Here is a 26,987-nt window from a genome sequence, read left to right as displayed (position 1 = left end):
CTAACTAGCAAATGTTGTCCAGGCTACGTTGGTGATACAGTTTTTTTAATGTGTATGATATTTTTGTCATGCGATTTTAAAGCCGGTCCTACAACCGCATCCAAGAATAACATGCAGCTTATCTCAGAACTGTCGGTGAAAATTATTCTTGGAGCTAGGTTTAATTGAGCTGCATTTTAAAGAGGTGCAATTTCACAATTTGTGTATATTTTCTAAGTTCACTATTTTGTCATGTGTTGAGAAAAACACAAATTTAAAAATTACATGGTCTAATATTTACATTTAGCATAACTGCAACATGCTTTTTTTCGTTTTTTTTAATGACTCGAAAGGACTTGAAATTCAAAGTTTCAGACTTGTGACTTGACTCGGACTTTTACACCAGTGACTTGAGACTCGACTCTGACTTGCCTGACATTACTTGAGACTTGACTTGAGACTTGAGGATAAAGACTTGAGACTTACTTGAGACTTGCAAAACAATGACTTGGTCCCACCTCTGCTTCTATCCAACACTGGTGAGTTCAAAGCATCACAGTCACTCTGTTTTAAATTTAAACTCTCTCTGTGTCAGGAAACATAATTATAACACTGCTGAAGCTGGTGTGTTTTCCTATCACCACTCTCTCCCACTGGGGACACTCTCTGCTATTTCGTCCAAGTTACTCCAGACTTCCTCTTTCTCTTCTAACTGACATCCAACCTGTGAGGCATTCACACTGACAACATTCAACATCACTCCTTTGATTTCTAGTTTCAAACTCATGATGCCGTCTAACACAAGATGGCTGGTATTGTCATCATACTTGGAGTAAATAACCTGTGAAACAGTGTTCAGAGCACACTGAAATGGGAACTTTGGGCTCACAAGGACTACTTTCACATACACTGACCTACTTATGAGTATGAATGTGTATGAATATTAGATAGAAAGCACTTAAACAGAAAGAGCATCGAAAAAATACTTGTATGAATGGGGGAATGAGGCAAGTTGTGTAGTGCTTTAATTACTATATGAGTACTATCTGGTTGTTAAGTGATGACGTGATTATCTCAGTTGTTCTCCTGATTGAAGTTTGGTCTGTTTACAGCGTCCTGCAATGCAGTTGCATTTGTCCCTAACCACTGGGAACCCTTGCGTTAACTTTTATTGAGTGGAAAAACGTTTGCGTTCATCCTTCTTCTTCATGTGTTTACATTATGCTTGTCACGGTCAGTGGGAGCTGACTGTATGTAGAGTGAATAGTGGGACCCAATTGCAGACATGGAAGGAGACGTAACTTATGTTAAACACAAGGCGAGCCATTTATTGAGGCTGAAAAACATGAAACAGAAAACAAGGCTCAACCAGGGGAAAACTAAACTGAAACCTAGACAGGGAGAAACTATGGTTAACTATGACACGGTGACATGAACACGAGTATGCGAGAAACTATGAGGAGGTAACAAGAACAAGAAACATGAAACCTGAGCTGAGTCGTGAAAGACTTAATCCTGACATGACGTGGTGGGAGGTAACACAGACGACCAGACAAAGACTGAACAAAAACATGTAGACTAAATACACACAGGAGGTGATTAGGGGAAGTGGAAACACAACCATTCCCAACCATTTGGAGCCACGGCACATATTTCACATTAGAAAAATTACAGGGCACACCACCAAACAAAAATGTCACAAAAAGGCTATTGATAATTTCCCCCCACGCACCAGATATAGTGGGATTGGCTCAGTTTGTCCCCAGTATACCGTTTTTTGCTTTCTTCTGACCACTACTCATGCTAGGGCCTTCATCTGGATTGGAATTTTCATAATCATAATCTTAATTCTAACCAATATAGAAATTATCTATTAGATTACATTAGTCTTGATACAGCCTCTGCCACCACATCAGATCAATTGCTCTGGGCTACTTTGATCAGCTCCATCACCTAGTGGGGGTGGGGGGTCATAGTTTGGTCCCGCCTTCACTGTTGTGATTGGTGTGGGGGTAGGGACAGGCTTAGGGCGTCGGGGGGTTCCCCGGAGGCATTTTCCTTGGGGGGCTCAACCCGGGGTAGCGGTCATGTCCGGTTAGGGGCTCTGTTGGCTCTCAGGTGACTGTTTCCTCGCGGCTGCGTGCAGCGGGACTAGGGGAGGGTCTGTGCTGACGGACGTGGGTTACTGACCTGGTAACCTGGCTGCCCCTGGGTGGGTCCGGGATGGGCGTGAGGTTCTGGGGGCGCTCCGTCTCTGGGCTGGGGCCCGGGCCGGGCCTCGGGGGCTTGGGTCCTGGTTGGTGTGTTGCCGGGGTTGTGGGCGGGTGGGTGCATGGGGGCCCAGCCCTGGAGCAGGGTGCCGCCGGTGCATCGAGCCACCTGGGGGGCTCTTCAACTGGTGGGGAAGATTGTCACATCTTGCAGGAGCTTTCCTCTCCTCAGGGGCTCTCTCTACAGGAGGGGGAGATACAGGAGAGGTGGAGGAAGATCTCAGCCTGGGTGTTTATTGTCTTATGTAGTCTGGAAGAAGAGTGGATGGTGGGGTGGGTGCAGTTTTCTCTGTGGTGGGGTTGGGTGGACTGTCCTGGGCTCTGTGGGGCCGGGAGGCGCTGCTGCGCTGGGCCCCGGTCTGGATGGGCCTGGGCCCCCTTTCCCTGGTGGGTCGCGGGGTATGGGGGTGCCTGCTGTGGTCAGCGGGGGAGCTGGCCCCAGGGAGGGGTCACTTGCCCCTCCCTTCCTTCCCTCCCCATCTCCAGCTGCCTCCCTCTTCCTGCTCCACCACAACCACCCACACATGCAGGACCTTGGAGTAGGGGTATGTCACCAGGGTGCAGAGGAGGCCACCCCCCCCCCCCCGTCCCCTTCTGGCTGCCTCTGCCTCAATTTTATCCCACAACTTAGACATTCACATTACTCACACTCTCATTACACATACATATAGGATCTTGGGGGTGAGCACACTACACGGAATCCAAAGTACCATCAGGGTGTACACCCCACCCCTGGCGTCGTTGCCCACCTCTCAATGTTAAATACACGTAGACATTGAGGGCCAGCAGGAGGGACCATGCGCTTACCTGCTGCTCTCTGGCAGGTAGCTCCATGCCCTCCTGGATTTTAAATGCACCTTAGAACACACATGCATCAACACTACAATGAGCGGGTGGAGGGAGGTTTGGAGTCTTCTCTCACCCCCATTCTCTGCGACCTGCTGGAGCGGGGGGGCTAGGACTAGGAGGAGGAGTTGGCCGCCCTCATCTGGGACTCTCCTCAGCTCTTTCTGGGACAGTGGCGCTGCTGCCCCTCTGTTGGTCTTCCTTGGTCTCTTGTGTTCTGGGGGCCTCTGGATGTCTGGAGTTTTGATCTCCTCCATACCTGCTGTGGCCCCCCCACACCCTCTAGCAGATCATTACATGAAGGAACCTTTTAAAAAACAAAAAACAAACGCGTCCATGCTCACAGGTGTACACACGGGTGATCACACCCACAAACTACACCCTTTTTGGCTCCTACCTCAAAGCACACTGTGTTCTGTTGATCTTATGTGCTGCACAATAATGTTTAATATTTAGTATTTACTGTCATATTCCCATATATCATTGTGATGTTGTTTATTCTATTACTCTTGTTCTCTTCTGCTTGTTTTCTGTTTTCTTTCTCAGCAGGTGACCCAGGTGATTGATATATGCATTTTTTTTCTTCTTTTTTTTCTTTTTCTGCTCATTCTGTTGGTTTTTGGTTTTTGCCCTTCTCCCCCGTCCCTCTTCTCAGCTGTTTCTCTTTCCCTCTTTCTTTCTCCCCTTCTTTCCCCCAGTCAAGTCTGTCCCATATTCAGTAAGTGAAAATAAAATAAACAATAAAAGGTGAATCAAATGGACCATTATGGCAAGGCTGGGATGGTCAATTTGGTAAAGTAAATCCGTTGGGCATCTTTCTTTGCCTTTAGACAACAATTCTGATGGCAAAAGAGCCAAACGGGACAGGCAAAAAAATAAAAAATAAAATAAAAAATGGATTGGAATTTTCTCCAGGACCCGGGTCAGGATGGCTACTTTTTCTTTTCAAATATTTATCTATTGCTATTACACGCTGTGTTGTCTGACTCGAAGAAAGACTATTATGTAATTTCTTCTTCATCTTCTTCTGTTTCACTGGAAGGTGGCAGCTCATTTAATTAGAGCAGGTAGTTACTGCCCCCTAGTGGAGAATGTAATTGTTTTCCCAGTTACTCATGCCTGTCACTTAGAGCAGCGGTCCCCAACCCCTGGGCCTCGGACTGGTACTGGTCCGTGAGTCGTTTGGTACCGGGCCACGAGAGTTGAGGTTCAGGTGTGAAATTTATGGTTTTCAGGGTTTTTATCGGTTTTCAGCGTTATTTTGTTATCGTTTTTATCGTTAACTCGGTTTTCCTGGGTCTTTTCACATGTGTTATGAATAAATCTTCTTTTTTTCAGTACCGGTACTAGTTTTATTTTGTTGTATTTATCCGTGACACCTTAAAGGCCAGTCCGTGAAAATATTGTCGGGCATAAACTGGTCCATGGCGCAAAAAAGGTTGGGGACCGCTGACTTAGAGTGCTAATCAAACGGAACCAGATAATCTTCCAAGACACAGCTGATCATTTCTTACAGCACACCAGGTCGCAGTGGTTGGAAAACACTGACAAAGGGAAACAGCTGACACAAATGAACCTCATGATACCACAGAGAAAAGTAACAGGAAACATGGAAAGACGTAGACATAACATCACTGGCTTGACAACATGAAACACACAGACAAGAAATACCTGACATACTGACACAGGAGACAAGAACAGATTTACACATGAAAACCTAAACTGCAATAAAAATTCAACTAAATCCTAACCAATAATACCAACACAAGAACTTTTCATACTTTCAATATAATATAAGAAATTAGAAATACAAAATGAACTCAAAATGCTCAGTCATAGACCCAGCCCATGACAATACTAACCATAGCTGTGTAGCTAGCCACATTTCTATATACCAGCTAGCCCAACTTCAGTAACCCTACAAACGTCACTACTGTTTAGTTTTCTGTCTTCATTTATGTCGGAAGTGGTAGCAGAGCTGTACGTTTTAATTTTTCAGAAATCCCTCAGTCAGAACATGCTATATTATGTTTAGGTGTAAGCTAGCGAGCAAACTCTCTACTGACTTTGAAGTCCATTAAACTTCATAAATTCTGTTTTCATGGATGCCTGGATGTTAAACTTAGTGGTTACACCTGGTAGAGCAGCCACACTAATCACTTTATTTAAGATGAAAGAATTTAGACAGTTCATAGCTCTCAGTGATGTTGCAGTGTTATTTTGACTTTGGGACCTGAAGTGGAGTTTGAACCCGGAAACAGCTAACGACATCAGACTTAAAGACCGGATATATAGCTGTATAAAAACAGGTACATTTACAATTATTTGAAACTCTGGTCATTTTTAGCGCGAAAATCCACCACTGGAAAGGGAGATATGTGACAGAAGAGAAAGAAAAGCAAAATAGGTTCATTTTAAATGTGACTGCGATTTAAAATAAAATCATTTTCTTTTCTTTCTCACTCAGGGTGCAGACATGTCTGCTGCCAGCTGTCTTCTATCGAAAGATCGGTTTCTGTGCTTCATCTGTCTGAATGTCTTCACTGATCCAGTCTCCACACCATGTGGACACAACTTCTGCAAAAACTGCATCAGTCAACACTGGGATATCAGTGACAGGTGTCAGTGTCCTTTGTGTAAAAAGGCATTTGAAGTCAGACCTGAGCTGCACATCAACACTTTCATCTCTGAGATGGTTTCTCAGTTCAGACATGAAGCTCAGCAGAAAGTCAGCAGCAGCAGCTCAGAGCAACAAGCTGCCAAACCAGGAGAAGTTCCCTGTGACATCTGCACTGGAACCAAACTGAAGGCTCTGAGGTCCTGCCTGGTGTGTCTGGCCTCCTACTGTCAGACTCACCTGGAGCCTCACCTGACAGCTTCACGTTTGAAAAGACATCAGCTGATTGATCCTGAGGAGAACCTGGAAGGCTGGATGTGTATGAAGCATGATAAACCTCTGGAGCTGTTCTGTAAGACCGATCAGACATGTATCTGCATGCTCTGCTCTGTTATAGACCACAGGACTCATGAGTTTGTTCCTTTGAGAGAAGAATATGAAGGAAAGAAGGCAAAACTGGGGAAGACTGAGGCTGAAATTCAACAGATGATCACGAAGAGACAACTAAAGATTCAGGAGATCAAAGAGTCAGTGAAGATGAGTAAAGATGCTGCAGACAGAGAGAAAGCAGAAGGTGTTCAGGTCTTCACTGCTCTAACGAAGTCTCTCAGGAGATGCCTCAACGAGCTCATAAAGGAGATTGAAGATAAACAGGAAACAACAGAGAAACAGGCTGAAGGTTTCATCAAAGATCCGGAACATGAAATCTCTGAGCTGATGAAGAGAAGCTCTGAGGTGGAGCAGCTCTCACGCTCTAAAGATCACCTCCGCCTCCTCCAAAGATTCTCATCCCTGAAAGCTGCTCCAACCACCAAGCACTGGACAGAGGTGATTATCCATCCACCATCATATGAGGGGACTGTGGTGGGAGCTGTGGATCAGCTGAAGGAGACTCTCAGTAAAGACATGAAGAAGCTGTTTGAGGCTGAGCTGAAGAGGGTCCAGCAGTATGCAGTGGATGTGACTCTTGATCCTGATACAGCACATCGGAAACTCATCCTGTCTGATGATGAAAGACAAGTACACTGTGGTGAAGAGGAGAATGATCTTCCAGACAACCCAGAGAGATTTTCTGTGGAGCGTCTTGTTTTAGGAAAGCAGAGTCTCTCTTCAGGCAGATTTTACTTTGAGGTTTGGGTTAAAGAAAAGAGAGACTGGATTTTAGGAATGGTCAGAGAGTCAGTCAACAGAAAGGAAGTCATCACACCGAGTCCTGCGAATGGTCTCTGGACAGTAGGAGCATATGAAAACATTTGTGGAGCTCTTGAAGATCCCACAGTCCCACTCTCTCTTCAGCGTGGTTCTGAGAAGGTGGGGGTGTTTGTGGATTATGAGGAGGGTCTGGTCTCCTTTTATGATGTAGATGATGTAGATGTGATCTACTCCTTTACTGGCTGGTCCTTCACTGAGAAACTCTACCCATTGTTCTGTCCCAAAGTTAATGTTGATAATGATGATGAGAACAGTTGTGGTAAAAAAATTAAACCTCTGATCATCTGTCCTGTCAATCAGTCAGTCTGATAGTTTACCATGTGGAAACTGGACCATATACAGAATCATCTCAACCTTTCAGCTGACACAGAAAAGAAGTCATAAAAAACATAACTGAGAAAACTGCAGCTGCTGATCATGATCATGATATACAGTTAGAAGCTGCAGATTCGAGTCAGTTGAGTTTTTGTTAAACTGTTTTCAAGTTGAAAAAAAGATTACAACATAACAAAATAGAAACTCTCCTTTTCTTTTGCTTTCAGTGTTCAAAGGCACAGACATTAAAGCATATACTGTACACACGTTTGAGGAAACATGTTAATATTTTATTATTTTCATTCACCTTTTCTTAAATATCAAAATCAGGGTTTCTGAAAATATTTTTTTAATATGTACACCATGCTTTTTCAGAATACAATAAATACAATTCTAAACTTTTATTTCTTCTTTGATGATTGTTAAGGTTCACATATTGAGGAAGGAGAGTACAAACAACTATGGTCCAGAGCTTGGTCAAACAATTGATTTTAATGAATGCACGCGTGGGAAAACCAGTCTGTACGCAGACAGGGATTGATCTTCGACTTAATCAAAGCATACACAGATTTTTATAGCATCAGGGTTTGAATTAATGACGCCCATTCATACGTCACAGACAGAATATATACATACGTCCAATTAAAACCACAATGCCTTTTAACACGGTTTAAAAGAACATCGTCTGGAACATGAGCCCCACATCCTGCCAGACGCTGTTCCTCTTTCCAGAGACAAACATGACCAACTTCTCACCTATAAATGAGTCTAACGAATGTATGTGTGTGTATGTGTTGACCTTACATGCTCTCTCATCTCACCCGTTGCACTTCTGACCTTTCACCAGAACAGAGGCTCATCCTTATGTGTAACAACCTAACTGAAACTATATGTACTATATTGAATAAATGTTTTAATCAAGAACCTCTACTAAAAGCTTAATAAAAGAATATAAACGTATAACAGACAGTTTGAATAACCCAGTAATTCAAATAGCCTCGTCTAACCTGCTCCTCAGAATAACTTAGACTCTGCTTTCACTTCTGCAAACTCTCTGCAACTTCCTGTCAACTCCTGCCTGCAACTTAGTCTTTCTGAAAGACACACACTGTTTAAACCTCTGAATGCAATATCAATGAAAGACATCATTTTACAAACTATAGACCAATGTCAATACTCTCCCAGTTAATGGAAAAGATAACGGAATGTATGGATAATAAGAGGTATGCGCTCGGAGTTTTCTTAGATCTAAAGAAGGCGTTTGATACTGTTAATCATGAAATTCTATTAAAAAAACTGGAAAAGTACGGGTTTAGGGGAGTGGTTTTGGAATGGTTAAAAAGCTATGTAGGGAATAGGCAACAATATGTACAAATAAATGAATATAAATCTAATTTGATGGATATAGCTTGTGGAGTACCTCAAGGTTCAGTACTGGGTCCAAAAATGTTTATTATGTACTTAAATGATATCTGCAGAGTATCGGAGATTTTAAAGTTTGTAATATTTGCAGATGACACAAATATACTGTGTTCAGGTGTGGAGTTGCCACAGGTTTTGGAAATGATCACACAGGAATTAACGATATTAAAGAAGTGGTTTGATATAAATAAATTATCATTGAATCTAGATAAAACCAAATTTATGTTGTTTGGAAACCAAAAGAAAAATATCGAAGTAGAAATATGTGTTGACAATGTATATTTAGAAAGAGTAAATAAAATAAAATTTCTTGGGGTGATCATTGACCACAAGCTCTGTTGGAAGCCACACATTACTTATGTTCGGGGGAAATTGGCACGGGGCATTGCCGTCCTGGGGAAAGCAAAGCATATGTTGGATCAGAAAGCACTGCACATTTTATACTGTGCTTTACTACTGCCATATATGAGCTACTGTGTAGAGGTCTGGGGAAACACATACAAAAGTAACACACAAACAATAACTATAATACAGAAAAGGGCCATTAGATTAATAAATAATGTAGGGTACAGGGACCATACAAATGCACTCTTTGTCAAAATGCAAGCTATCAAATTCCAAGACTTGGTGAAGCTTAAAACAGCGCAAATAATGTATAAAGTCAGAAATAAATTGCTTCCCAAAGAAATCTGTAAATTGTTCATAGAAAGAGAAGGTGGGTATAACTTAAGAGGGAAATGGAATTTAAAAATACAAAGTGCTAGAACAACTTTAAGAACTATGTCTATCTCAATTGCAGGAGTTAAATTATGGAACAGTCTAACAGAAGAAATAAAAGACAGTCAAAACATAAAACAGTTTAAAGTAAAATATAAAAACCTAATTTTAAATAAGTATAAGAATGAAGAAAACGGGGTTAACCCAGGACGGTAATGTTGCTGGTAATGGTGTTGCGGTTCTTTTTTGGTTGTTTTTTTGTTTTTTGTTTTGTTTTGGTTTGTTGTTTTTCCATAACTTGTGTATCTGCAAATATACACATTCTGTATTTTTTATATGAAAGAAACTATACTGTGGTGGGGCTTGCTAATTTCTTGTTTTGATTTATGTATGTTATGTTTTGTTTTACTTCATATGTTTCATATGTTTCATATGTTGTTTGTTTAATTTAAGACAAAAAAAATTAAATGAATGAGAGGTAAAACTTGAGGGGGTAGGGACAAATAAGTAAATACTTCAGCCTACTCCTTTTCAAACAAATAATGGAATGATATTTTGTAATGATTGTGAAGGCACATGTTTGAAATTGTTACAGGAAAAATGATTCTATGTTTCTTTACCTTCTTTTAAATGTACAAAGATGCCTTTTGTCTGCCCTTTGCCTATGGTTAGATTAGTTTAGAATAATCTTTTTAGACTTTCTCAGCAAAGACATACTGTTTTGGGACATATTGTTTTAGATTGTTTTATCTCTCACAGCCTTCTCCCAGCTCTCTGCTGACGAGACTAGCGCCACATATGGAGTTGTTTATTTTATTTGTTTTGTATTTTCTTATCCTGTTCTCACTGTCTTTCCTATAAAAATTACCAAGCCACTGTGCATGGTGTGAGTTGTTCTTAGCAGCTCACCCGTGTACACGTTTGATAAAGAAAGTAACTTTGTCTCATTGTGTCTTTATTTCTCCTGGGTCTTTTACAGAGTTTTCCCCCAACATTTCTTGGTCCTTCGAGCCGGAGCGCCTCCATCGTGTCCCATCTCCGTGACCAGTCCACGTTGCTCGTCTGTCGACAGCCCACATACTAGGTGTGTGGTCAAAGACCAAGAGCGTTAAATTCGAGTCTTGGCCAACGTTCTTAGAAAGCGACCCACGGTGGTGGGGCCCGATCGAGGTGGACCAGACCCGGCGACACCGACCAGGTAGATACAGACACACTGACACAATCTTGCGTAAAATCGTATTTTAAATTCAGGGAATTTAAAATAGCGAAAGTAGCTCGTCGAGACTGGAAGCTCCCCACTTCTGTGGGTTTAAAGTAGCTCGTCGGCTGGTAGCTTGGAGCTCGTCGACTGGAAGCTCCCCACTCTTGTGGGTTAGGTTTGGAGCTCTGAGTAGCTCCCCCAGCTGGGTCAAGGGAATAAGTAGCTCGTCTACAGAAAGACTGGCAGCTCCCCTTTATTATAAGGGTTCCGATCGCGCGAATAGGTGTGAATGTGAATGTATGTGTGTGTATTGTTTTAATTAACGGAGCAAGCTGAATTTTCACGGTCCAATAAGAGACTGAGCCGCTCCTACTGTGTTTTTCTTTTACTGCTATTCACTGACGTGCTGGTGAGTTGAGAGAACGGTCGAGTTCCGTCTCGTAAAGTTCACACCGCTTTTGGAAATAGTCTGAAAGTAGAAGGGCGTGTGAGCAACCACTCTCGTCTCTAATACCAGCGAAGGTGATAGCAGCTGTATTGTGTATATATTACTTAAACAAAAATAAGTAAATACATAAATAAGATGGGTAATCAAGCAAGTGAAGTTAAAACTCACTCCTGCTGACGAGCAGTGGTGAGAAAAGAAAAGTCCAGACGCCGGACAAAAACAGTGTCTGTAAACTGAGAGATTTAAGAAAACAAAATATAAACAGTCAGAAGAACAGAACTCAACTGCCAGTTTAGTAAAACCAGAAGACGAGACACTGTGCAGTTCCCACAACCCTTTTAGAAAGCCATCACTCATTCCTGCAGCCGCATCTGCAGCAACACCCATATCAGGAAGAACATAATAATCCCTTATTAAGTGAAACTAGAGATCACAGTAGTTTTGTAGTAGTTTAAAAGGGTTGAAAACAGACCCCACTGAGTAGATATAAATATAAAAAGTACGAAATAAAGATGAACAAAGGGAAAGTTACAGTAGAAATTATCTTTAGAGTATTTGAAATTAATAATAGCAAGGATAACAACCTGTAAAGTGATATTAACAATGAAACACAGTTGGCATGATGACCATGCCCACAATGTATAAAATGAATATAAAGCAAATAATTCACACGAAAATATTTTAATAAAATAAATAAGGTATATTAAGGCTGTGTCACTGTTCAGCCAAGGACAGTGTGTGAAAAGGTAACTGTCTCCACCCTGGGAAAAGGATGATTCTGCAGGTCATCTGAAGCCCTTGATGGATACAAAATAAAATATAAATAATATATTATAATAGAACTGCCTGGTCCGCCATGCAACAGAGAGAACAAATGTGACCGCAGATTGGATGAATTCTAAATTATCTGTTTGCTGAATAAGATGATCCTAACTATCAAATTGGCTCAGTAGTAGTATAATGGTACACACTGATAAAATATAATATGCTATTACTGTTATATAAGACAAAGGATAATATTAACACTGACATAATATTAATATGAAGAGGCACCTTAATCGGTTATGATGTGAGGTGGATAACTGTTAAGCAGTAGTCTGCATCAAGCTTAAGGTTTGCTGAAACTCAGTGTAATGACATGTGAGATGAAGACAATACAGAGAATAACTAAACTAATGAAGTGCATAGAGGCACTTGACCAGCTTGAAACCTATCATCCTAGAATGACACATTGCTGAGATATAGAGCACACCTATAATAACAACCAATAAGCAAAACCCTGTAGACAACAGCTACAACTACAGGATTGAGAAGCTGAATTAAATATGTAGACACTGCTAAGCTGATGAGCATGTTCCACATTTTCTTTTCTTTTTCTTTTTTGTTTCTTTTAGAGCAGAAGCTGCTGTAACACACCCAAAGAAAGACTCTAGGTCTGACCAACCGTCTCAGTCGTGGGCAAAAAGATGACAGTCAATAAAATTCTAAAAGATAATTTATTGACGAAAAATATATCAAGAGATAAAAGATAAAACAGTCCAGTGTCCCACTTATGAATTGTATAAAAACAAACAGTCCCAAGGCCAGAGCCAGCTATGCCACACAGCCAAGTTGCACTCCACATGTTGCCTTTAACAGGGTTAGAAGTTGTCCTTGGAGACCCACCACCCTGCAAGCATATAGTCAGTGGTCACTCAAGCCTCTGCAACCCTGCTGCCGTTAGGCTGTGGCATATAATAGGCCCTGGACTGCACAGAGGGACAAAACGACACACCTAATATAAAATTCATAGGGCAAAACCCGTCCATCCCAATCATATCTGATTTCATCACATTACATACCTGCACAGAGAGACAAAACGACACAGCAGTGTTTGTAGTGTGGGCTATAAGTAGACGAGTGTATCAGTGCAATCAAGTACACCTGCCTCTAATTAGTCCAACCTGATTCCAGCCATTGGCTCACCAAAAATGTGACACACACAAAACCACTCCCAACCAAGTGAAACTTCACACAATAATATGGAGCTGAATTAACACAGGCACATTAGTCTACCATGTTACAAGCTGCATGCTATTACAAGCCAACATATGCAGACTTCTGCCTTGTTCGGGTGGCAGCATTTTTTTTTCTTTTTCTTTTGTGTCCTGACACGTTTATGTTTTTTGGTTTTGTTTGATTATTTTGTTGGTTTTGGAAACGACTTTAAACGAACTTGTGACAATACTTGAGAGTCACAATGACAAATAGTGATTAGGCATATGATTGGAAAATGCCTAGGTTTAGAGCTGTGAGCTATGAGCTGTGAGCAATGCAAAGTTAAATATATATATTTGTATAAATGGGAAACAACCCTAACTTGAAAGTTTGAAATGTGTGAGATCAATGCATTGTTTGAAGAACTAGAAATTATCTAAAACTGCCTTAAGTGAAAATGTAGAGTTGCATCTATTCTCCCAAACAAAAAAAAAAAAAACAAAAAAAGGGAGAAGCATTCTGTAACTTAAAAATAAGGCTGACTGTTGACAACAGACTAAAACACTAATTCGCAGGTGGCTATCAGGAACAGAGAGGCGAGCAAAGTTACAAACACCAAGGCTGCAGACAGACACGCAGAAACAGCAGATAACATAGAGACAACGCCTGCTAGAACCGTGGAGAGGAAGGTCACTTCACACGAGATTGTAGGAGTAGAGGACAAACTAGTTGTAAAGTCAGCTTCAGGCCACACAACTGTACAACAATTAACTGCCCTTTTAGAACTAGTACACACAGCAAGTGGCCGCAGGTGCTTTATTAAATGCATATATGACCCGTCGTGTCCAGTAAATTTGCTAGGTAGAGACGCTCTGACAAAACTTAAGATAGCAGTCATGCCATTCTTTTCTGGTATTACACCTGAGTGCCAGAAACCGACCGAGTATCACAACATTCTGAGATTTAAACAAACCCCAGGCCCAGATCCACCTTATGATCAGCAAGTGTGGAAGCTAGGAGAACAGCATTTGACCTTACAGCACAGGCCGAAATTGTGTAGGTTATGCAGTAACCACAGATAGTAAAATAATAGAAGCAAAACCACTTTCTTCTTCATGTCCTGCACAGAGCGCTGAGCTGATAGCTGTGATACGCGAAAGCTAAATACAAAAAGACAAAATAATAAACATACATACAGACAGCCAGTATGTTTTCTCTGCTGTGCATCATTTTGCAAAAAATTTGGCATAACAGAGGAATGATTACACCAACCGGCAAACCAGCATGCCAACCTCTTACAACGCCTACTGACTCTTTCATTACTACAGGCAACAATTTTGCTGACAGAGCAGCAAAACAGGCGGCACAAAAGACAAACATCACATTGATGGCAGTGAACACACATCAGATTCCACTGGATGTGTTGAAAAATGAACAAAAAGCAGCAAGCACAGCCGAGCAGGCAAAATGGCTAAAACACGGAGCAGTTCTGACAAACAACTTAATGATGTGTTATGGCAAGCCAGTGCTGCCAAAATCGCTCCACAAAATGGCGGCATTAGTGACTCATGGCTGTACGCATTTGTCAACGGGGGGACTGACCAGTATTGTCAACTCTCATTTCTACACTGTAAATTCTACACTGTAAATTTTGAAACCTCAGCAAAACAATTTGTCAGAACGTGCATGACGTGTCAAAAATATAATGCTCAGGGAAACCTGAGACCACACAATCCATATGGACTTTATTGAGCTAAATGAATGCCAAGGGTAAAAATACACCCTAGTGGTTATAGATGTATTCTCAAAGTGGCCAGAAATCTACCCAGTGAAAAAGGCAGATACAATTTCAGTAGCAAAATGTATGTCTAAGTTGTAGGAAAATAAAGAGATGATTGTAAATGACGAAGAATGTAATGATGTCTATCAAGTGTCTTGCAGATCACAGCCCGGTGACTGGGTTCTGATCAAAGTGCTCCAAAGGAAAAACTGGAGCTTGCAAAATAGCGGAACGACCATCTTGCATCCATCAGAGCCAGTAAGTGAAGCCATCTAAACACAGCTGACGGCAGGCTTGCCCACTTGTTGTGATCTCGCCCGGTGGAGGGGTCAGCTTTCCTGGCCGGGGGGTCTACTCGCGACAGGAGGGTGTGTCCCGTCGTCATGAGGTGGTGGCTCTTAACAACTGCAGCGGCCCTGACCATGGCCGGGCTCCTCACCTTTGCTTCCGTGAGGGACAACAAGTCACGTTATATGGAGAAAAGGCAGACACTGTATGACAAAGGAAAGTACACCAAGTTTCCCCATGGCTATGCCACTAATTTCTGGTGGCAGTTTATGAACACTACAGCTTACTTGAATAATAAAACTGACTGCTATGCAAATACATATACACTTTCTGCCCACCGAGGAACGAGAGGAAGTGTATGGACTGTTCACTCAATGAAACCTGTGCCAGTAACGCGACACTGATGAGCCTCAACTGTCGCTCCAACTACAGCTACCGGATGATACTACAAACAAAGACTCATTACCAGACAGGATGTGCACGGACGGCACCAAGCAGTAAAGGAACCAGAGTTTCGCATCTGAGGAGGAGTGAAATTCTTACAGAGCTTGATCCCCGGCATTGGAGTTGCCGAGGTGCGGGATCACGTGGAAATCAACCGATATGCTCTGCTACGACACATCAACTTGACTAAGACCCTGGGAACCGTCTTAGCAGGAGAACAGCAGGCCATCAGAACGATGGTGCTGCAGAACAGACTGACACTAGACCTGCTAACAGCATCACAAGGAGGAGTTTGCAAGCTGATCGGGGAAACATGTTGCACTTTTATCCCTGATGGATACGAAACTGGAGGAGACATTTATGAAGCTTTGCAGAATTTGACCGCTCTGCAAAAATATGTCACTGAACACACACCTGGAGCAGCTACAGCACAAAGCTGGCTGGACTGGCTGTTCAGCGGTTCATGGCTGGCTGCTGTAGCAAAGCCATTTTTCCTTCTAGGTCTCATCATGATAGCACTGCTCATATTAGTGTTGTGTGTGTTGCCATGCCTAAGAGTAATGATTTCAAAGATGATAACAACTACAATGACTGCTTATGTTGCCGTGCCTGAAGAAGAACAACATCCCGTTGCAATTCTGTTAGAGGAGAACTTGTACTAGCTGCTAATAAATGACGTGGTGATTAAAAATGACTTGTCAAGTGATCATGCACTGATTAAAACATTAGTAGGTTATGCAAGTTTTCATGCTTTTATTTTTTTTTTTTTGAAGTCTTGACTTTTAAACATAAAGTTTTTCATTTTTATAACGTTTTCATACTCTTATTTTTTGAAGTCTTCAGTTTTAAACATAAAGTCTTCATTTTAAATATGAAGTTTTCATTATTTTACATATAAAGTTTTCAATTTAAGGTTTGCATCATTTTAAATATAAGGTTTTTATCCTTGTATTTTTTGAAGTTCTCATTTTACATATTAGGTTTTCATCATTTTCAAATATAAAGTTTTCATTTTACTTTTCATCCTTTCCTTTTTTGTAAGTTTTCGTTTTAAAATATAAGGTTTTTATCCTTTATTTTTTGTAGTTTTAGTTTTATTATTTTTTCTTGTTTATTCCACTTGTTATTTCATTTACTATGATTTTCATTTACTATGTTTTTCTTTTTATTATTTTCTTTTGTTTTATTCTTTAGACCAAATGACTGCCATTTCTGCTATGCTGACATTTTGAAGATTTTGGAAATTAAAAATTGCCTAAGATACTTAATAAATAATTTTCATAGACAATTGTTGTATACATTTAAAATAAGTTAAACAGGGGGGAATGTTACAGGAAAAATGATTCTATGTTTCTTTACCTTCTTTTAAATGTACAAAGATGCCTTTTGTCTGCCCTTTGCCTATGGTTAGATTAGTTTAGAATAATCTTTTTAGACTTTCTCAGCAAAGACATACTGTTTTGGGACATATTGTTTTAGATTGTTTTATCTCTCACAGCCTTCTCCCAGCTCTCTGCTGACGAGACTAGCGCCACATATGGAGTTGTTTATTTTATTTGTTTGTATTTTCTTATCCTGTTCTCACTGTCTTTCCTATAAAAATTACCAAGCCACTGTGCATGGTGTGAGTTGTTCTTAGCAGCTCACCCGTGTACACGTTTGATAAAGAAAGTAACTTTGTCTCATTGTGTCTTTATTTCTCCTGGGTCTTTTACAGAGTTTTCCCCCAACAGAAATGTTTGAAATAAAAATGAACTGAACTGAACTGAACTGAATGCTGCAGATTATATTATTAATACAATAGTAATGATGATGATTATTTACCAATAGCAGTAAAATAATTTCCCTGATCCACATGATAATCAGCCGGTGAACTTCAGCCTTTTTACCTCTGAAGTGACAGCAAGACCAGTTCTTTTAGAAAGACCCACATTTACGCCAGTAGCATGAAATCTATCATACATGTCATAAATAAATTTGGAAAATGCAATTCTTTAGTTGCATCTAGTCAGCTAAGTTTTCATTATTTTTTCTCTCTGATGTTCAGCCCGGATTAAGATGACAAAAATGCAGCACTTTAAGTGAAAATGCAGCAGAGGGCGCTCTTAGCCAGGCCCAGTTCTTTATTTAAAACATTTAAATCATTGTGTGTGTTTGATTAGTGATGATTCAGCTCATCAGAGCTGCTTCAGTGCTTCACTCTGTTTTTTCTTTATTCCAGCTTCACTGTGCAGCACATGTTGGCTTTATTTTGGAATTATTTTCTCTTCTCCTCTAAGACATCTTTGAACTAATTTTTGTGTTTGTCATGGTTTATGTCCTAGTTCTATATTAGTTTTTCTTCAGCTCAGTTTTCCACAATATAGTCTCTGTCTTTCAGCCTTCCCGGTCACAAACCCATGACTGTCTGTTTTCTCCCTAGTCCCAGTGTCAATCCCACGTGTCTTAGTCATGCTCTCAGTGTTTGTACTTCCTGCTTTGTTAATCTTCTATCTCATGTGTATCCGGTTGTTCAGTGATGACGCGACGAATCCTACTTCCGGGTCTAAAGTAGTCTGCGTCTAATATGGCTTTTGTGTTGTTAACATGTTTAATGTTATGTATTTTCTTCTATTTGATCTCAAAAAGCTCCTAAAACAGTCAGTGATCCCTGTTGACCTCCCTCTGCGTTTATTACCACTAATCATTTATTTAAGCTCAGTTTTTAAAACCTTAGGATGTAACTACAGCCCAGCCCATGCAGCAGTATATGAATGACTAACCTCGTATTGTGGATGGATTATCTCAGTTGTTCTCCTGGCTGAAGTTTGGTCCTTTTACAGCATCCTGCCATGCGATTACATTTGTTCCTGACCACCGAGAACACTCACGTTAACTTTTATTGAGTGGGAAAAAAAGTTCGCTTGTTTATATTATGCTAACATAGCTGTGTCGCTAGCGGTCACGTAGCACATCATTATATACCAGCTAGCCCAACTTCAGTAACCCTACAAACGTCACTGCTGTTTAGTTTTCTGTCTTCATTTATGCTGGAAGTGATAACAGAGCTGTACGTTTGAATTTGTTTCCAAAACCCTGCAGTCAGGACATGCTATATTGTATTTAGATAGAAGCTAGCGAGCTAACTTCCTGCTAACTTCTAACGCCGTTAAATGTCATAAATTCCGTTTTCATGGATGCCTGGATGTTAAACTCAATTATTACACCTGGTAGAGCAGAACGCTGATCATTTTATTAAAGATGAAAGACTTTAGACAGTTTTTCAACTCTCAGTAATGCCATAGTGATCGTTTGATATATGGACCTGCAGCGGAGTTTAGGCCCAGACACGGCTAGTGACGTCAGCCTGAACAATCGGATTCTGTTCAGTTTTGCTTCCCCTGCGCCATCATTCAGTTTAGTGTCAGCTGTGTTCCCACCTGTGGCCTGTTCCCTTGTAGTCCTCTTTGTGTGTATATTGTCTGCATTTCTCTCTGTTGTGTTCTCACTCATGCATGTGTCCTCTCTTTCAGTATGTGTTTCATGATATCACAAAAACATGACTGGTTAACCTACAGGTTGATGTAAGAGAACAACCACAAGTGAGATTGTTCGGCAATCAGCTGAGCCAGCTTCATATTTTGCTGGACCAACTGGACCTGAGAATTAAATAAGTTACTAACTTAAATATTTGAGTCATCAAAATTTCTGTCAGCTGAATATTTTGAATCGTGAACATGGTACAAAAAAATAAATTTAAAGTTCCATTAATGTAATCGTTTTGCACCCCCCACCAACCACTGTTTTTTCCCTTTTACTTTCACTTCCACCAATCCTGATCTGTGACAGCAGAGATAAGGCTGGTTGGGGGGAAGGTCTGAAACCGCTCAATTGCAGCTGTTTCACAGTAGCAAGTGTCGTTAAGTAAATAAACGAGAAATAGACTTCAAGAATCAAGAGACTCAGAAAAAAAAGACAACAAAATAGAAACAATCCTACTGTGTGTCAAACACTTCCTTAGCTTCTTCATTCAACGTGTAGAATTGCAGCTCTGCACCTAGGCTGCCACAATCTGTAGAATGAAGAAAGTGCATGCATGGTTCGCTGGCTTTGCAGCTGCTGTGACGGGCTGATAGAGAGCAGCCAGACTTCTGTGTCTAAAGATTAATCATCAGCTGTGTTGTTCAGTGTCAGAGCCTAGAACACGGTCCTGAGCTGAGACATTGTCACATATTTATTCGCTCTTAAAGCTGAAACTAAGTACAGGTAAGTTTCCTTCTTTGCTGTTCAGGTACAAGAAAAAACAGAGAGCAACACAGGGGACTTTCAGTCTGTGGCACAAAAGCTGTGAAACTTCCAGCTGACCCTGTGGACTCATTTAATGAGCAGTTGAAAACTTCTCTGTTTAACCAGGCTTTTATTATTGCTTTAAAGCCTGTTTTTATACCTAATTTTAACACATTTGTATTGCTATTAACTGTGTTTTAAGTTTTGATTTTATTTTATTGTGATTATTTCTAGTTTTTACTTACATTAAGAAATGTTTTAAAGGGCTGCAGAGGATAGAGATATTATGGTCCTGGGTCTCTTACCCAGCGTTCTGTGTTTTTTGAGCTTTGAAGTTTTATTTAGATATCTTTAGATATTAGTAATATTCCTAAGCTTTATTCAGCTTTACGTTTCTTATTTATCACCTTGTATATTTAACAGTAAAATACTGGCAGCAGGCTGAATATTGTACTCAACACTAAAACTCTTAGAAATATGGTATCTAACCACATATTTTGTTTGCATGGCAATACTGTGGCCTCCAGTAACATTGTGAGGAATCTTGGAGTCCTTTTTGACCAGGATGTGTCCTCTAGTGTGCATGTTTATCACTTATGTATGGCTGCTTTCTTGCATTTGCATAATATCTCAAAAATGACAAGGCCGACCCAAAAAACTTTCTAAAACTGGAATAAAAACTGAAATCTACAATTGTGTAATTACATTCAACTTTCATTTAACAGGCGAGTGAAAAAAAGAAAGGATTTTCAGTTTTTCCCATTAACTCAGTGAGCTTTTACCCAGAAAACACTGATGTTTCTGCACAAAATTGTTATATTGGTTCCTCTTTGCACATTTCAGCTTTAGGCTGCATTTCTTAATAAAGCTGCGGATTGTGATATTGTACAATGACTTCTGAAGTACATCTAAGGCCATGAGGCTCTGTCAGTCACAATAGCGTGATGGTTTTGAACGCAATACCTCCTAAGTACTTAAAGGTCACGCACATTCAGCAGTGGTTTCCTTGCTTGACCTTTATGCACAGTGATTTCTCCCTGAATCTCTTCACAATGTTATGTACCATAGATGATGAGAGAAACAATGTTTTTATATTGAAAGATAATTTTCTCATGAAGTTCCACAAACAGTGGTGAGCTACAACCCCTTTTGCAAAGACTGAACCTTTGGGTATAAAAGGATCATCCACTAATCTTGAAAACCTGCACCTGATATCAGTTAACCTGCTAATTGAGAGCTTTACAGATTGTTACTTGTCACTACATTTACAGGGTTATTTTGAATCTGTGTTGAGGGCATCATTGTCTAAATTTGTTTATGTTTAAGAAATAAAACACACTCAAGTGCATTATGTGCACTGAGAGTAAATACATTTTGTATACCAGAATCTGCTGACTCAGCAGCCATACTGGTTGATCCTGACATAAAAACAAAACATGCAAAAAGCAACAGAGACAGTGGTACCAAAATTTCAAAGAAACTAACATGGTGAATGTAAAAACCACTGTATGAAATTCTTTGTTAGAGTTCTTGATAGGACAGGAACACAACTTGTGTTCCTTGGTATAAAACAGACGTACAGACTAAAGCAGATTACGGTCTGGAAGGATCAGAATCAGAAACTAAATAAAATCCATAGATTTAATTAAAACTCAATTTAAAATAAAAACATTTTCTTTTCTTTCTCACTCAGGGTGCAGACATGTCTGCTGCCAGCTGTCTTCTATCTGAAGATCGGTTTCTGTGCTCCATCTGTCTGAATATCTTCACTGATCCAGTCTCCACACCATGTGAACACAACTTCTGCAAAAACTGCATCTGTCAACACTGGGATATTAGTGAAACCTGTCAGTGCCCCACATGTAAAAAGGTGTTTGAGACCAGACCCGAGCTGTACATCAACACTTTTATCTCTGACATGGTTTCTCAGTTCAGACATGAAGCTCAGCAGAAAGTCAGCAGCAGCAGCTCAGAGCAACAAGCTGCCAAACCAGGAGAAGTTCCCTGTGACATCTGCACTGGAACCAAACTGAAGGCTCTGAGGTCCTGCCTGGTGTGTCTGGCCTCCTTCTGCCAGACTCACCTGGAGCCTCACCTGACAATGAAAGGTCTGAAAAGACATCAGCTGATTGATCCTGAGGAGAACCTGGAAGGCTGGATGTGTATGAAGCATGATAAACCTCTGGAGCTGTTCTGTAAGACCGATCAGACATGTATCTGCATGCTCTGCTCTGTTATAGACCACAGGACTCATGAGTTTGTTCCTTTGAGAGAAGAATATGAAGGAAAGAAGGCAAAACTGGGGAAGACTGAGGCTGAAACTCAACAGATGATCCAGAAGAGACGACTGAAGATTCAGGAGATCAAAGAGTCAGTAAAGATGAGTAAAGATGCTGCAGACAGAAAGAAAGCAGAAGGTGTTCAGGTCTTCACTGCTCTGAAGGAGTCTGTTGACAGAAGCCTGAACGAGCTCATAAAGGAGATTGAAGATAAACAGGAAACAACAGAGAAACAGGCTGAAGGTTTCATCAAAGATCTGGAACAGGAAATCTCTGAGCTGATGAAGAGAAGCTCTGAGGTGGAGCAGCTCTCACGCTCTAAAGATCACCTCCACCTCCTCCAAGGCTTCTCATCCCTGAAAGCTGCTCCAACCACCAAGGACTGGACAGAGGTCAGTATCCATCCACCATCATATGAGGGGACTGTGGTGAGAGCTGTGGGTCAACTGAAGGAAACACTTGATGAAGAGATTGAAGACTTGTTTGAGGCTGAGCTGAAGAGGGTCCAGCAGTATGCAGTGGATGTGACTCTTGATCCTGATACAGCACATCCTAAACTCATCCTGTCTGATAATGGAAAACAAGTACACGTTGATCAAGAGGAGAATGATCTTCCAGACAACCCAAAGAGATTTTCTGAATTTCCCATTGTTTTAGGAAAGCAGAGTTTCTCATCAGGCAGATTTTACATTGAGGTTCAAGTTAAAGCGAAAACCTTTTGGATGTTAGGAGTGGTCAGAGAGTCAGTCAACAGGAAGGAAGAATTCACATTTGAGTGGACTCCCAAGAAAGGTTACTGGTGTGTTTTTAAGGCAAATGAAAATCTTTGTGTAGCTCTTAAGGACCCTCCAATCCGTGTTTCTTTTCAGTCTTATCCTGAGAAGCTGGGGGTGTTTGTGGATTATGAAGAGGGTCTGGTCTCATTTCATGATGTAGAGGATGCAACACGTATCTACTCCTTTACTGGCTGTTCCTTCACTGAGAAACTCTACCCATTCTTCTGTCCCGGTGTTAATGATGATGGTAAAATCTGTCCACCTCTGATCATCTGTCCTGTGATGGGTGATGGTGACAACTGATCTATCAGTCAATCTCTCTTTTCCAAGGGGAAATTGAATCAATTACAGGTTAATTTCAGCATTTAAACCAACACAGAGAAGAAGTCCTAAAAACAGAACTGAACAAACTGCACCTGTTGATCAAAATCACGTGACATAGTTAGAAGCTACAGAAAAAGCTAGTAAGCGGAACTTTAGTTGATTGTTTTTTGAAATTGTTATAAATATATAATCAATCTGAGGAATTTCCTATTAAAAAGAACCTTTCTTTAATTTTCTTTTAGAGTTAGGGTCTGGTTTCCTTTCATGATGTAGATGATGCAGTTCTTATCTACTCCTTTACTGGCTGCTCCTTTACTGAGAAACTCTACCCATTCTTCTTTTCCGGTGTCGATGATGATGATGATGATGGTGGTGGTGGTAGCTGTTTCTCTGATCATCTTTTCTGTCAGTCAACCAGTCTGATTAATCTGTAATTGATCCAATTACAGATTAATCTCAACGTGTAAACCAACACAGAGGAGAAGTGACCAAACTACACCAGTCTATGTGGTTAGAAGCTGCAGAACAAGGCAGTAATCTGAAATTTAGTTGATTTATTTTATTAGACTGTTTTCAAGTTGAAATGTTTTTTTTTCCTGAAGTCCAGCCTGAGGAGGTAGACACTCTACAGGGTGGTCCATTTATATGGATACACCGTAATAACATGGGAATGGTTGGTGATATTAAAGACCTGTTTGTGGCACATTAGTATATGTGAGGGGGCAAACTCCTCAAGATGGGTGGTGACCATGGTGGCCATTTAGAAGTCGGCCATCTTGGATACAACTTTTGTTTTTTTAATAGGAAGAGGGCCATGTGACACATCAAACTTATTGGTAATGTCACAAGAAAAACAATGGTGTGCTTGGTTTCAACGTAACTTTATTCTTTCATGAGTTATTTACAAGTTTTTTTCAAATTGGTGATATGTTGTGGGGAACAAAGACCAAACGGCTTAATTTATTAAAACAAGGAGAAAACGATCACCTCTTCACTGGGGTGAAGAATTGGGCCGCTACGGCGTTGATGTACAAGAATAAATGAATTTACACATCATATTCATATGAGTACGGTCCTATTAACCCTCATGCTGTACAGCAACCTTTTTTGCGCCACAGAGCGGTTCATGTCAGACACGGAGCTGCCTTTAAGGTGTCGCGAATAAATACAACCCCATAAAATGATCCGACCCAGACAAAAACTGTGGTATTTTGTAAATATAATAATAAATGTCAATGTACTATGTAATTTTGTAACTTTATTAGCAGCATAGTCCTGTGGACAAATGATTTCAATGTTACTTATTATCTGTATTATCATTGTATTAATTAACCTTGTATTAAGTCATTATCATTGCATTAGAACCACATAACAAGCATTGCATTAAAGCATTTATTGAAGCTGTTGATATTACATTAAAGTCTGTATTTCAGGTGTTAGCATAATCACATAATAATCTTTCATTGCAGGTGCAACTGTAATCATTTTATACACATCGCATTTTGGTGCTTTTAAAGAGTTGAAGCGCGGTGAGTTAATTGATGGTCAGAAGCTTCGTCCGGCGCGAATTCCGGCCGATCTATTGAGTAAAGTGACTTAGAGCTATGGAAAGGTTGCTTACACGCTTACAAAACACTTATACCATATTATTCAGTATGATCCTTTGTTCATTTATGTTTTTTATTAAGCTTTAAGTAGGGCCATTTGATTAAAACATTTATTCAATATATTACATGTATACTTTCAGTTAGGTTATTACACACATGAGAGTGGCCTCTGTCTGGTTGGGAGCTTTAGTAGGCGAGGTGAGAGGTGAAACAGAGTGCAATTGAGGTCGGGACACACATACACACACATCGTAGGTAGATTCATTTCTAGGTAAGAGTTCAGACATATTTTGCAAGCTTGCAACTGCATTTTGTGCCTGCATAAGTGATAGTTTGTTGTAGGACGTGCTCTGAGGTTTCGGAGATAAGCGAGGGTAAGATGAGCTACCGGATGCGCCTGGCGTGGAGACGGAGAGAATGTTCTTTTCAAATGTGTCAAAAGTCGTTACCAGAACATTTGTGGTTTTGAAGCTTATGCATGTATTGTATCTGCTTGACGCATGAGGGGGCGTCATAAATATTACCCTGATGTTATAAAAACAACTGCTTGTGTATTATTGGGCGGAGATCTACAGCTGATGTTTTGCAGTGTACATCTCCCCACACGTGTGTTCATTAAAATCATCATTTGACCTAACCCTCCTGGACCAGTGTTGTGATTTGGATTCCTCCTGTATCCCTCCTCGATATTTGAATCCGTAACACATCCTCCTCTCTGCCGCTTAATGCTCCCTGGTCGCTATGGTAACGTGTAAATATTTCTTTCAAAATAAGACACATCTACAACAAGGGAAAGACCCAGGGAAACCAAATTAACGATAAAAACCCTGAAAACCATAAATTTCACACCGGAGCCTCAACTCTCGTGGCCTTGTACCAAACAACTCACGGACCGCTGCTGTACAGAACTTCTGATGTCCAGACGGTGTTCCTCTGGCGTCCTGCTGTGAAAAGTTTTGGGTCTAGGGATTAACATAGTTGCCATGGTTTCCTTTCTTCTCTTATTTGCTGTGTGTGATCAGGACAATTCTGGAGAAGATGGGCCGTTTCTTCCCGGAGTAAACGCCCCTGTTTTATTCAAAAAACATCGGTTTTACGTGGCCTATCAACACAATTTAAAAACTGGTATATAGTGTGAGATTATTATATTATCTTATGCCACGTTAGACCCCTAATTAAAGATTGTGAAATCATTATGTAGTTTTAGTTTGCATTATTATCCTGACTTAGAAGAGGTGATAACTATTAGATTTATTAAACTGATTTGTATTACATTAGACTGCTGATTTATTGTGAATGAATGATATTGTTTTATGATGCATGATACTGCTGAGTTATAAGAAATACTGTTTTCAGAGAATCATTGCCTTATTTGTCTGATTAGAAAAGAACAGAACATACTGCACAGGAAGCCAAGGTCATAACTTAGGCTGACTGAGAGAGAGAAAGAATGTGGATGTTTAGGTTTTATGACTTTGGAGGGGGGCTGAAGCTATAAGAATGTGAGGAATGCTCAGACACTTCGAGATCAGGCGGACACCCTCCCGCGCTCATCTCCCCTCCGGATGGTTTGTGTTGAATTGTATGAAATAAAAGATTGTTGATTGAGCATTTATACACAGAGTATTGTCCGTCCTTCAGCCCAAAGATCAAAAGAATTGGGAGGATTTAACAATAGTTTAAGGTCCGCACGTTCGACCCAAATTGAAATGGAGACCGGGCCCCCAGAGGGTTAATCAGAAAGCTTTAATTTGGCTAGTTATGTATCGAGTGTCATGTATTTAATATATAATCTTAATACTTATTTGCTGATTAGATTGTTTTATGAGACAAGGGGATGAGAGGCCCAGTGTTTGCCTTTAATATATGTAATGGAATTGCCTCTGGAAAACGAGTGGCAGCGCACATTACCGTTAACATGTACTGGTGGCCTGATTTTGTTTTTGGCAACGGGCCCACACAGTCCAACAGAACTCTCTCAAACGGCTCACCCAGCGCTGGAATCGGATGAAGAGGAGCTGGCGGAATCGGTTTATTTGGCTTTCCCACTACCTGGCATGTATGACATGAGCGACAATTTTGATTTTGATTTTAGTCCAGGCCAAAAGAAGTTACGTAGTATATGGTGATAAGTTTTTTTGACCCCAAGATGTCCAGCTAAGCTGGCATCATGTGCGAGACTGAGAATCTGGAGTCTATATTCCTTTGGCACCAGAACC

The 26,987-nt window shown here is 40.6% G+C and overlaps 2 protein-coding genes across 2 annotated transcripts; both read left to right on the top strand.

The window, feature by feature from the left end:
- Positions 1-5,571: 5,571 nt before the first annotated feature.
- LOC113016778 (zinc finger protein RFP-like) lies at positions 5,572-7,233 on the top strand. The gene has a single exon (XM_026159903.1). The coding sequence runs from the start codon at positions 5,572-5,574 to the stop codon at positions 7,231-7,233; it is 1,662 nt and encodes a 553-aa protein (XP_026015688.1).
- A 12,416-nt stretch (positions 7,234-19,649) lies between these two features.
- LOC113016351 (E3 ubiquitin-protein ligase TRIM39-like) lies at positions 19,650-23,242 on the top strand. The gene is made up of 2 exons (XM_026159120.1): positions 19,650-19,761; positions 21,476-23,242. The coding sequence occupies exon 2, from the start codon at positions 21,485-21,487 to the stop codon at positions 23,138-23,140; it is 1,656 nt and encodes a 551-aa protein (XP_026014905.1). The 5' UTR covers positions 19,650-19,761; positions 21,476-21,484; the 3' UTR covers positions 23,141-23,242.
- The last annotated feature ends 3,745 nt before the right edge of the window (positions 23,243-26,987 follow it).

This window comes from Astatotilapia calliptera, chromosome 23, assembly GCF_900246225.1.
Source record: "Astatotilapia calliptera chromosome 23, fAstCal1.2, whole genome shotgun sequence".
NCBI classification, from domain to species: Eukaryota; Metazoa; Chordata; class Actinopteri; order Cichliformes; family Cichlidae; genus Astatotilapia; species Astatotilapia calliptera.
This window is presented reverse-complemented; position numbering and strand designations above follow the sequence as displayed.

Bases quoted from the DNA above. Each gene is read 5' to 3' on its own strand.
- LOC113016778 (XM_026159903.1), top strand. From the start codon at position 5,572: ATGTCTGCTGCCAGCTGTCTTCTATCGAAAGATCGGTTTCTGTGCTTC.
- LOC113016351 (XM_026159120.1), top strand. From the start codon at position 21,485: ATGTCTGCTGCCAGCTGTCTTCTATCTGAAGATCGGTTTCTGTGCTCC.